Source organism: Cnephaeus nilssonii (genome assembly GCF_951640355.1).
Source record: "Cnephaeus nilssonii genome assembly, chromosome: 6".
Classification (NCBI taxonomy): Eukaryota; Metazoa; Chordata; class Mammalia; order Chiroptera; family Vespertilionidae; genus Cnephaeus; species Cnephaeus nilssonii.
This window is the reverse complement of record NC_137077.1, coordinates 93,596,322-93,608,336: the sequence shown is the minus strand read 5'-3', so window position 1 is coordinate 93,608,336 and position 12,015 is coordinate 93,596,322. Positions and strand designations below refer to the sequence as shown.

The 12,015-nt window shown below is 36.4% G+C and overlaps 1 protein-coding gene across 2 annotated transcripts in view; it reads left to right on the top strand.

Moving 5' to 3' along the window:
* Positions 1–10,680, top strand: part of MTMR6 (myotubularin related protein 6) — a 43,911-nt gene extending 33,231 nt beyond the window's left edge. For both annotated transcript variants that reach the window (XM_079775056.1, XM_079775055.1), the window contains 5 exons: positions 1,070–1,119; positions 1,544–1,744; positions 5,091–5,222; positions 5,308–5,434; positions 7,288–10,680. In XM_079775056.1, coding sequence (XP_079631182.1) covers positions 1,070–1,119; positions 1,544–1,744; positions 5,091–5,222; positions 5,308–5,434; positions 7,288–7,548 — 771 coding nt within the window. In that variant the 3' untranslated portion in view covers positions 7,549–10,680. The remainder of the gene's footprint in view (positions 1–1,069; positions 1,120–1,543; positions 1,745–5,090; positions 5,223–5,307; positions 5,435–7,287) is intronic.
* Positions 10,681–12,015: the final 1,335 nt, after the last annotated feature.

Below are 12,015 nucleotides of genomic sequence, written 5' to 3'. Positions count from 1 at the left end.
AGAAAGATTTTAAGTGTTAGATGTTGGTGTGTAGAAAAATGGCAGGAGGCTCATAATAAAATCTGAGGTTACAGCCTGAAAGTCATGTACCTGAGGTCACACAGGTAAGAAAGTGGTGATGTTAGGACTTGAGTCCATGCCTTCTGACTCCAGAAACTGCATTTTCACTCATCCCATTATATAGCCTTCTGAGAGATTTAACATCAAATTAGAGAAGCTAAAAGTGGCAATTTAGACACTGTGAAAAGAATATACTTGGTGATTATATATTAAATTATGAGGTATATTAAATACTAAGAAGATATGTTGTTCAGGTTAGTTAGATAGTCCTGTTATTTCAGAAAGAAAACAGATACAGTCCATTCAAGAGGTTAGATACTAACATTTGAACTTGAATACAAACTTTTCAGTGGTCTCGCTATCATTTTTTTAAAAATATGGATTTTTTTAAATTGATTTTAGAGAGAGAGGGTAAGAGAGAGAAACATTGATCGGTTGCCTCCCACTGGGGACTGAATCCGCAACCTGAGCATGTGCCTTGACAGGGAATAGGACCAACATCCTTTTGGTGCATGGGACAATGCTCAACCAACTGAGCTACACCAGCCAGGGCTCTTTATCATTTTTTAACTATTATATAAGTAATGTACAAGTAAGCGAAAAGGTTTAAAACATAACTCAAGTCTACTATCCACAGTTAACCACTGTTAACATTTTTATTTACATTTCTTAGTCCTTTCTCTTGGCAAAAATCATTATACATACAAAAATGCAACAGTGCTTTATAACACACATTTTTTACTTGAAATGTAATAAATACAGTAGAAATAATTTAAGTTGTAAGACTCCTGTGTTTCTTTTTATGGATCATCTTCACTCTGTTAAATCACCCTCTAACCTAGGTTCTTGCTATCTTTTGCCTATAATCTTAAAACATTTTGTTTTGTTTGCAATGTGTAAATGTGGTTTTTAAGATAATAGGATTTAATCCATTCTAAACAAAAATATTTGAAAGTAGTTATAAAGTAGATTTTACTTTTTCTCATTAAGGTTTTTGTTTTTCATTAAGGTTTTAATAGAAAAGGATTGGATCTCCTTTGGACATAAATTTTCAGAGAGGTGAGTCACTGTTATATATTTACATATTTTGCAAAATTAGGAAAAATAGTTTAGAGTGCCAAAATGTTTCTGTTTTTCATGAACTTGTATGTCCAGTGGGAGGTGAGAGTGTGATATGGTTTTTTTGTATGAAGATTAATTTTTTTGATTATTTATTTCAATTCTCATATCTGTTAATTTTCAGGCAATTTATTAACCTTCCTGTTTGTCTGGATTGTAGTAGGTAGAAGGTAATAGACCCTTTAAAATTGTGGTTGAAAAACTTAGGTATAAATTGTTTCAATAAAAACATTACAATTTTTTCTGCAATGGCACAATATTTTAAGTTTTTTTTTTTTATGTGTGTTTAAATTTAACAACACCTGAACAATTGATTTCTTTCAGAGGCATTTTTAAAAACTTGTACTTTTCTGGGGGGGGTTAGGTGTGGCCATTTGGATGGAGACCCAAAGGAAGTTTCACCGGTGTTTACTCAGTTCTTGGAATGTGTGTGGCATTTGACTGAACAGTTTCCACAAGACTTTGAATTCAATGAAGCGTTTCTTCTTCAGATTCATGAACATATTCATTCATGCCAATTTGGAAACTTCCTTGGAAATTGTCAGAAGGAAAGAGAAGAACTCAAGTAAGATGGTTTGATTAAATGGGCTCCTTTTTTCTTTCTTAGCTGAGGACTTCCATCAATTATAGTTGAACTGAATAAAATACATTATGAAATAGAACTAAATTTTTTGTTAAGATTTTATTGTCTACTAGAGGCCCAGTGCACAAAATTCGTGCATGGGGTGTGTGTCCCTCAGCCCAGCCTGCACCCTCTCCAATCTGGGACATCCCTCTCACAATCCAGGACTGCTGGCTCCCAACTGCTTGCCTGCTTGCCTTCCTGATTGCCCCTAACCATTCTGCCTGCCAGCCTGATCACCCCCTAACCACTTCGCTGACAGCCTGATTGATGCCTAACTGCTCCCCTGCCAGCCTGATTGCCCCTAACTGCCCTCCCCTGCAGGCCTGGTCCCCCAACTGCTCTCCCCTGCAGGCCTGGTCCCCCCCCCCCCCCAACTGCTCTTCCCTGCAGGCCCAGTCGCCCCCAACTTCCCTCCTCTGCTGGCCTGGTCACACCTAACTGCCCTCCCCTGCAGGCTTGATTGCCCCCAACTGCCCTCCCTTGCAGGCCTGGTCCCTCCCAACTGCCCTCCCCTGCTTGCCTGATAGCCCACAACTGCCCTCCCTTGCAGACCTGGTCCCTCCCAACTGCCCTCCCCTGCTGGCCATCTTGTCGTGGCCATCTTGTGTCCACATGGGGGCAACCATCTTTGACCACATGGGGGCAGCCATCTTGTGTGTTGGAGTGATGGTCAATTTGCATATTACTCTTTTATTAGGTAGGATAGTTCTGAAGCCAAGTATACTCTGAATATCTCTCATATCCTCTGGTTAATAGTAGAATGTATTTTTTTAAGTGTGTTTTAAAGTGTAGCATATATACAGAAAAGTACATGTATTATAGGTGTGAAGCTCAATAAATGTTAAACTTATCCACCTGTGTAACCAGCACTCAGAATAAGAAATATTTTCAACACCCTCGAAACACCCCTTATGCTCCTTTCCAGTCTGAATCCTATATAATAAAAGGCCAATATACAAATTTTCCCCTTGACCAGGAGTTCAACCAGGGGGCAGGGCCGGCCGGTCGCCACCCATGCACGAATTCGTGCACTGGGCCTATAGTCTATATTATAAAAGGCCTGTGGCCCTAACGCTGTAACGACCAAAGACCGGCGCACGTGGGTGGGTGGGGCTGTGAGTGTGGTTGGGTGGGACTGCAAGTGCGGTGGGGTGGCGGGCGGGTGGGCAGGGCTGCGCGATTTCATGTGCTGGGCTTCTAATATATCTATGTAATTTAAAATACATATTTTAAAATCTTTACATTTCATTTCCCAGAAAGTATTGGTCACTATGTTTTAAAGTGTGGTAAAAGATTGTAAAACTGTTGGGTAATTTAAGGTAACATGAAGCCTTATAGCTCTCCTCACATTTCTAAATAGACAGTTCTTTGGGGAAATAAGTCTACCTATGTTGACTTCCAGTGTGTCTATCCCTGATTGGGTCTTACACCTGTTCTTCCCTAACTGGTCTTTAGGATTAGGGGCTTCTGGCTAAAAGTGTGTGTGTGTGTGTGTGTGTGTGTGTGTGTGTTTGGGTTTCTAAGATTAGAATTTTTACAGTAGTCAATCAAGAGCAGTTATAGATTTTTTAAGATCTGAGTGACATATTAGAGAGGCTAAATATGGTGGTAGTTTGAACACAGCCACATACTATCATTCCCAACAGAATTGAAGGCAGAATTGAGAGCAAGTGGAACATTCTAAAGATGTACAAAGGGAATAACAAGTGAAACAAAGTATGACAGAGATGAACAAATCAGAGACCATTAGGACTTTAACTCTGTGCTATAGTATCTCACAGTGGTTTTTTTCATAATTAGGAGAGGTGACATGGAGCACAGAGCTATTTTAGGAAAAACTATTGTCAATTATGAATATGAATGTGCAAACATCCTTATAAATAGGAAGACGGTAATAAAAGTACATTTTTTTTAGTAGTCTTTAAGAACATATCTGTTAGTTATCTTAGAGATTATGGAAAAATGAGCAGATTCTCCACTGTTTCCTCTGTATCACTGGTTTATGTTTCTTTGGTGAATATAATATCTAAAATAATCTATCCTTTTTTCACCTACTTCACCTACTTACTCTTAGATTTGTAGTATAATTGGCATTTTTAAATTCTTGAATACTGTCCTGATTTTTCCTAATTTCCTTGTTTTGTACCCACTCACAGTTAAATTTGTCCCTGCCCTGTAATACATGCCATTACAGCCCAGATGTGGGGCTAGGAGAATGAGGCTAAACAGAAATACATTAGCATCTTACTCTATACTAGAGGCCCGGTGCACAAAATTCGTGCACAGGTAGGGTCCCTAGGCCCGACTGGTGATCAGGGCCTATCAGGGCCTTCCTTCCCCCTGCTGCCAGCTGCTGGCCAGGGCCTTCCTTCATTCCGTGCTGCCCCCTGGTGGTCAGTGCACATCATAGCGAGCAATCGAACTCTCAGTCGGTTGAACTCCAGAGGGGACAATTTGCATATTAGCCTTTTATTATATAGTATACAGTTGACCCTTGAACAACTTGGTGGTTAGGGCACTGACCCCTGAACAGTTGAAAATCTGCATGTAATTTAAGTTGATCTTCTGCATCCATGGATTTGAAAGTACTATGTTTGTTTGTTTTTTAATATATTTTATTGATTTTTTACAGAGAGGAAGGGAGAGGGAGAGAGAGTTAGAAACATCGATGAGAGAGAAACATCAATCAGCTGCCTCCTGCACACACCCTACTGGGGATGTGCCCACAACCAAGGTACATGCCCTTGACCAGAATCGAACTTGAGACCCTTGAGTCCGCAGGCCGACACTCTATCCACTGAGCTAAACCGGTTAGGGCGAAAGTACTGTTTTTGATCATGATCGGTTGAATCTGTGGATGTAAAACCCAGGGATACGCAGGGCCAACTCTTTCTTTATTGAAAAAAATAGATGTATAAGTGAACCTGTGCCGTTCAAACCTGTGTCGTTCAAGAGTCAGCTGTATGTGTGTGATGATTTGAAGTAGGTGTAACATAGACTAGACGAAGATTATGAAATTCTGTGAATTAAGAGAGGAATCTCTTAAAGTATGTGGTTTGAGAGAAAACAATTTACCTGTGTTGTGTTTGATAAACATGGTTTTATTAAATAATTATAAGTAGAAAAGGAGAGAAGAAGAACACAGAATTCAGAGACAAGGTGACGTTAGACTGTGAATAGAAGGAAAAACTAAAACTTAAATCTACTTGTGAAAAAATTGCCTGCTTTATAAAACTGAGTATTGGCATCTGTGAGAAAGGTCTTTATGTTTCTCTTATGATAAAAGGTTAAAGGAGAAGACTTACTCCCTGTGGCCATTTCTTCTGGATGACCAAAAGAAGTACTTAAATCCACTCTACAGTTCCAACTCTCAGCAGTTTGCTGTTTTGGAGCCAAATACAGCATCTTTCAATTTTAAGTAAGTTGGCATCTTTGAATATTTATATTCTGTTTTTTAAAAAATACATTTATTTATTGAAATTTTTCCTTTTTTGGTCATAAAGGTTTTGGAGAAACATGTACCACCAATTTGATCGATCGTTGCATCCCAGGGAGTCGGTGTGTAACATAATTATGAATATGAATGAGCAAAATAAACAGTTAGAGAAAGACATTAAAGACTTAGAATCTGTAAGTATTCTGAATTATCTAATGTAATATATTTGGAGTATTAGTATTATTACTTGTGTTCTTAAATTAGTATATATAGAAACCTTACCAGAACACATAGTTGCTTCAAAGTTATGAATAGGTTAGTTTGAATCACTGTTTTGAATAGGTTAGTTTGAATAGGTTAGTTTGAATCACTTTCCCTGAATTTGAATAGGTTAGTTTGAATCACTTTCCCTGAATTTTAAAATATATTGAAATATCCTAAGTATATAGAGAAATAGAGATATAAAGTAATAAATATCAGGGTATACACCATCTAACTTAGTGAGATTGTAACATTTGTCATATTTGTTTCAGATCTTTTGTTTTAAGAAATGAAACATGATATATTTGAAGACCCTTATACTCCTTTTCATGCTCCCCCCATGTACTTTCACTTAACTTGGTGTTAATTATTCCTGTGAACATTTGTATACTTCTATGTATGTTTGTATCCACAACTTATATTACTGTTTTGGTGATTTTAAATACTATTTTTATCATATATTAAAAAATAAAAAAGAATATAGTTTTTGTATGCAGTATAAAGGGCAACAAACAACATGAATGCCCATGTACCTTTCACTCAGCTAAGAAGCTGCATGTTTGAAAAATATATAGAGATTGACATACTTCATTTTGCTCAACATTGTTTTGAAATTTATCCATGTTGATATGTGTAGCTTTAATGCATTTCTTTTGTTAGTGATTACTGTATAATATTCTCTTGTATGAGTAGCTCACAGTCTGTCCTTTCAGCTGCTGAACATTTAAATTGTTTTTAGTTTTGGATTTCCATAACAATTGAAGTTGAATGACTTTTCATATGTTTGTTGGCCATTTGATTTTCCCTTTTCTGTGAATGACCTATCTGCCTTTTTCTTATTGATTTGTAAGAGTTTTTTTTATATATCAGGCACTGATTCTTTTTTAGTTATATATATTACAAATGGCTTGTCTTTCCATTTTATTTACAGTGTATTTTGTATAGATGCTTTGAATTTTAATGTAGTCAAGTTTATCAATCTTTATGTTTTATGCTTTTTTTTTTTGTACCTTGTTTAAGAAATTTCACCCTAGCTGGTTTAGCTCAGTGGATAGAGCATCGGCCTGTGGACTGAAGAGTCCCAGGTTCAATTCCAGTCAAGGGCACATGCCCGGGTTGCGGGCTCAATCCTCAGTATGGGGCGTGCAGGAGGCAGCCGATCAATGATTCTCTCTCATCATTGACGTTTCTATCTCCCTTTCTTTCTGAAACCAATAAAAATATATTAAAAATAAAAAATGGAAAAAAAACATTAACAAAGAAGAAATTTCTCTCCACCCTAAGACTTTTCTATAATATTTTCTTTGCCATTATATATAATCAAAAATAATTAGTAAGTATATATTTAAGAAATCCTAGACAGTTGTTATAACTTGGTCTTGTCTGTCTCGCAGGCAGGGGTGTTCCTTAGTCATCCAAGCAATGACTGCTTGAGTAAACTGTAGGAGGATGTGTTAAAAAGAGGCAGGCACAAGATATAGGTAATTCAGAAAGATCGGTTTGCAGACTAGTCCAACGATTTGGAGAGTGCAATACTCTGCCAAAGATTACTTTTAAAATCTTCTGTTCAGTTTTTTTAAAAAAATTTGTGCTTTTAAAGCCTGTTGTACATAGAAAAACCATGTAGGTTTTAGGCAATAAAATCTTTAGCTAAATAAGTGTGTATTTTTTGTATTATTTAGTTGTGATCTCAGGGTGAGTGTCTCATATACATGTCTTATATACAGTTGTTTAAACATATACTATGTGCAGTTAGTAATTTTTTTCAAATTTGTATTTGTTCTAGAAAATTAATAAACGCAAAAATGAGCAAATAGATGGAGTTCTCACCAAGGAATTGTTACATCCAGTTCATCCTGAGTCACCTATCATCAAAACCTCCCTATGTTTTAAGGAGCAGACTCTGTTACCTGTGAATGATACTCTTCGAACTATAGAGGGCAGCAACCCAGCGGATAATCGTTACAGTGAATACGCTGAGGAGTTTTCCAAATCCGAACCTGCTGTGGTCAGCTTAGAGTATGGTGTGGCGAGAATGACTTGTTAGGCTCCTAGAGTATTTTCTGGACTGACTGTAGTGCAAGAAATGGATTATTGTGAGGATGATCTGTGTGCATGACGAGAAGGAATTTGTCTAATAATGATCTTGGAGTTTAATAGTAGGTTAATCGTTTAAGGAAGGAAAATAACTGCTCTTGTGAGAGGAATTAGTGTAACTGCATTTTTAGTAAGGAATGACTTTCATTTCTTTAAGAAAAAAGTGATATTGACATTTATTCAAAACACAATTTGTATTGTATACTAGCAAATTGACATTTCTGTATGATTTATATGATAATTAGAGTCAAACATGAATAACCTTACTTAACTATAATTTAATTACCAGTAAACAGAACTTGACAAGGCAGTCCCTTAATAAATGACATGGCATGTTCTTTCAATTATGCAACCATGTAACTGAATTTTTACATATTTTACCTATAGTGATGTTTAATGTTGTGCCATGAAAAATATTTCTAAGAAAGCCTTAAAATCTCAGTTTATTCTTTACTCTTAGGTTTTATAGCCGAGAGCAGAATTTTGTGTTTGGTTTTCTTTTTGCCAGCCTTGTTTTATCTGTGAAGTCTATACTCATTACTTCAGGCCTTGCATGCTACAGTACTCCTATATAGAAAGTTGCACAGGCACACTGTTAAGTTCATGTGTAGCTCATCCCACTTCCATGGTCAAAATGAAACCACAGTTTTCATTCCACTTACAGTTTGCTTAGTACTACATTTGATGACTTATTATTTACAACATAGGTTGTTGATTTTTTAAAATATGTATTAAGCACATTTGACTATCTTTTATATGTGGATTACTGCATTCTATTGATTCTTATTTTGTGGTTGGCTTTATTCTTTTGATAACTATGTAATTTTAAAAATATAAAGTTCTAAAACTGTTCTTAGAACAATGAATAATACGTACATATTTTTAAACTGTTTTACCTCTTAATGAGTTACTGCTCTTCCTAGAATATTTTACTTTCAGTTTACCTAAACATTTTGCGATAAAATTAAAAGGGAAATACAGATAGTTATATTTTGCTTGTTTATATGAATCTTAACCTTTTGCACTCGGATGTCGAGTGTGACTCGACACGGTTAGCATCGGTAGCAGCTCGATGAAAAAAGCAAGCGAGTGCAAAGGGTTAAAGCAGTCATTTCTATATGGAATAATATTTTCTGTTAATATATAAGTAAAAAGAGGAAACTGAAGGGTAGCCTAATACAAAGTTAATATTTAACAAAAACAACTTAACTGCTGGGAAGAGATTTATTTTGCCATGTTTTAAAAAAAAGCACAGGGCCTGGATGCCTGAGGTCAGGACTGCTGGAGGCAACTGGCTCCAGAATAGAAAATGTAAGTAACATGGTGGCATGAGCTATAATTCAAGGATACAAAGAAATCTGCAAAGGGCCCTTCATCCTTCTCTTTATTATACCTATATCTATTATTAGTTTTGAGCATAAATATCTTTTTCAAGTGGAACAAAAGCTTTATTGTATGAGAACTTATCAAATCCCATTTATTTTTCCAATGCTTTTCTGTAACAAATTATGTAATAAAAATACCCCTTTGTAAGCAGTAACAGAAATACACTGTATATAAAATATAATTTGTGATATTTAAGCACTAGGACAGGAAACTTAATCTTTGTGACCACAAAGGAAAGCTTTTGTGCCTTGTTTGGTTCCAATACTGATTGTGGTTTTAGAATCATCCATAGAAGACTTCTATAGTCAGCTCTTTGGTTTATTATCTTACAGTCTTCAACTTGAGGCACATATATATATATGTTTATCTGTTCTCACATGGACTGAAAAATCAGTTAACATTCAATATAGGGAATATATTGGCAAAAGGCAGATTGTGTATGTCTTACAACATTCGATTTATGTTCAGTGTGTTTGGGAATGTATAGCATGTAAATTATTTCATATATTATTTAAAGGTAATTAAATGTTCATGTTTTACTTTAAATGTTTTGCTTTTGGGGAAAAAAAAGTGGGATCAAGTTATAGTTGTTTGTTTTCCCTCTCCTCGGCAAATGGACCTGCACCTTACACTAATCATTACAGTATCAGGTTTGAGCACTTCATTTTCCAAAAGACAGATATTGACAGTGGGCTAAAAGTTCCAACAGAAATAGCTGATAATGTCATTAAATTTTCCTTTTGTTCTCTTGTCACTTCCTGTTGTTATAATCAGGATTTTATCTTGCCCTTACCAACTTGTTGATGGAAGGCAATGTCCAATGAGTATGTACATTCAAGGTGAAACGTCTCTTCAAAGGCTGATCTGGATGTAAACACGAGGAAGAAAATGATTGGCAGAGAAGAATATTCATTTTATTTGTGGGTGTTTTGAATAGGTTAGCTAGGCTAGAAATAGCTCAGGGAGTCTTGACTAAATCAACATGAAAGGAAGCTTTCCTCCCTATCCTCCAAATTCTCTTTATTTGGTGGGATAGCAGGATAGGGCAGTAGTATTAGGATACTAAAAATAAAAAATCTTAGGTTTTAGAGCACATATTTAGAGTAGTTTTCAGTTACCAGCAAAATTGAAAGGAAAGCCCAGATATTTCCCGTATACTCCTGACCCCACACATTCATAGTTTTCTCCATTATGGGCATCCCCCACCAGAGTGGTACATTTGTTACAATTGATAAGCCTACATTGATGCATCATAATCACCCAAAGTCCATAGTTTAGAGTTCTCTTTTAGTATATATTCTGTGGGTTTGGACAAAATGTATAATGACTTTTAATAGTACCATACAGAGTATTTTCACTTCCCTAAAAAACCTTTGTGCTCTGCCTATTCATTCCTCTTCTTCCCCTCAGCTCCTGGTGACCTTTTCACTGTCTCCATAATTTTAGCAGAATGTCATGTAGTTGGAATCATATAGTATGTAGTCGTTTAGACTGGCTTCTCTCACTTAGTAATATGCATTTAAGGTTCCTTCATGTTTTTATCATGGCTTGATGGCTCTTTTTTTTTTTTTCTTCCTTTCTTAGCACTGAATAATCTTCCATTGTCTGGATATACCAGAGTTTATTTGTCCATCCACTAAAGGACATCTTGGTTGCTTTCAAGTTTTAGCAATTATTAATAAAGCTTCTATAAATATCCATGTGCAAGTTTTGTTTGGACAAGAGTTTTCAACCCCTTTGGGTAAATACTAAGGAACATGATTGCTGGATTATATGGTAATAGTATGTTCAATTTTGAAAGAAACTGCCGGATTTTCTTCCAAAGTGGCTGCATGCACCATTTGCAGTACCATTAGCAATGAATAGAGTTCCTATTGCTCCACATCCTCACCAGTGTTTGGTGTTGTCAGTGTTCTGGATTTTGGCCAGTCTAATAGGTGTGTAACTAGCCTGGCCATTTTTGACTTTTGTTTTTTCAGGCCTACTTTAAAATACTGAAAAACTTCAGTTAACATTCTAAGTTGGATGAAATGCTGATCATCTGCAAAACTATATAGAGCTATTGAAGACTCATCAATGACATTGATTCATTTTCATTAGCCAAGTTGTAGCTATTTTGTTGGCTTTCATGTAGTAACCCAATTGGTATTAGCATGTCTCAATTGATTAAAATAAAATGTAGAACCTATTTTTAAAAATACTTAACTAGAAAAAAAACCATCCTGAATAATCAACTGAAGACTAGCTGGAGAGAACCCTGATAACCAAGGATGGAAAGTGGCGAACACTTAGAGTCTGATAGGAAGGGCTGAATGGGCAGATGTTTTTATCTGCTTTGGCCCTTTTAAGAGAGTTCCTACATTTCCAGCCATCTCTCCATGGCAAATAGCATTTTTAAAAAATTGATTTCAGAGAGGGAGGGAGTAAGAGAGAACAATAGAAACATCAATGATGAGAGGGAATCCTTGATCAGCTGCTGCCTGCAAGCCCCATACTGAGGATCAAGATGTGCTCCGGGCATGTGCTGTGACTGAAATTGAATCCGGTACTCTTCAGTCCACAGACCGATGCTCTATCTGCTGAGCCAAACTGACTAGGGATAATTTTTTTTTTTAAAGGCAGGAGGACAGCTTAAGGGAGCTGTGGGACAACAGGAAACCTAACACTATTTGCATTATAGGTGTGCCAGAACAAGAAGAAAGTGAGCAAGGGATAGAGAACATGTATGAAGAAATAATGGCAGAAAACGTCATAACCTGGTGAAAGAAAAAGTCACACAAATACAGGAGGCACAGAAAGTCCCAAGCAAGAAGAACCCATACAGGCCCACACCCAGACACATAATTAAAATGCCAAAAATTAAAGACAAAGAATTTTAAAGGCAGCAAGAAAAAAGCAAGTTGTTACCTACAAAGGAGCTCCCATAAGATCTGTCATCTGATTTCTCATCTGAAACTACAGGCCAGAAGGGAATGGCATGAAATATTCAAGGTAATGAAAAGCAAGGATCTGAAACCAAGATTACTATACC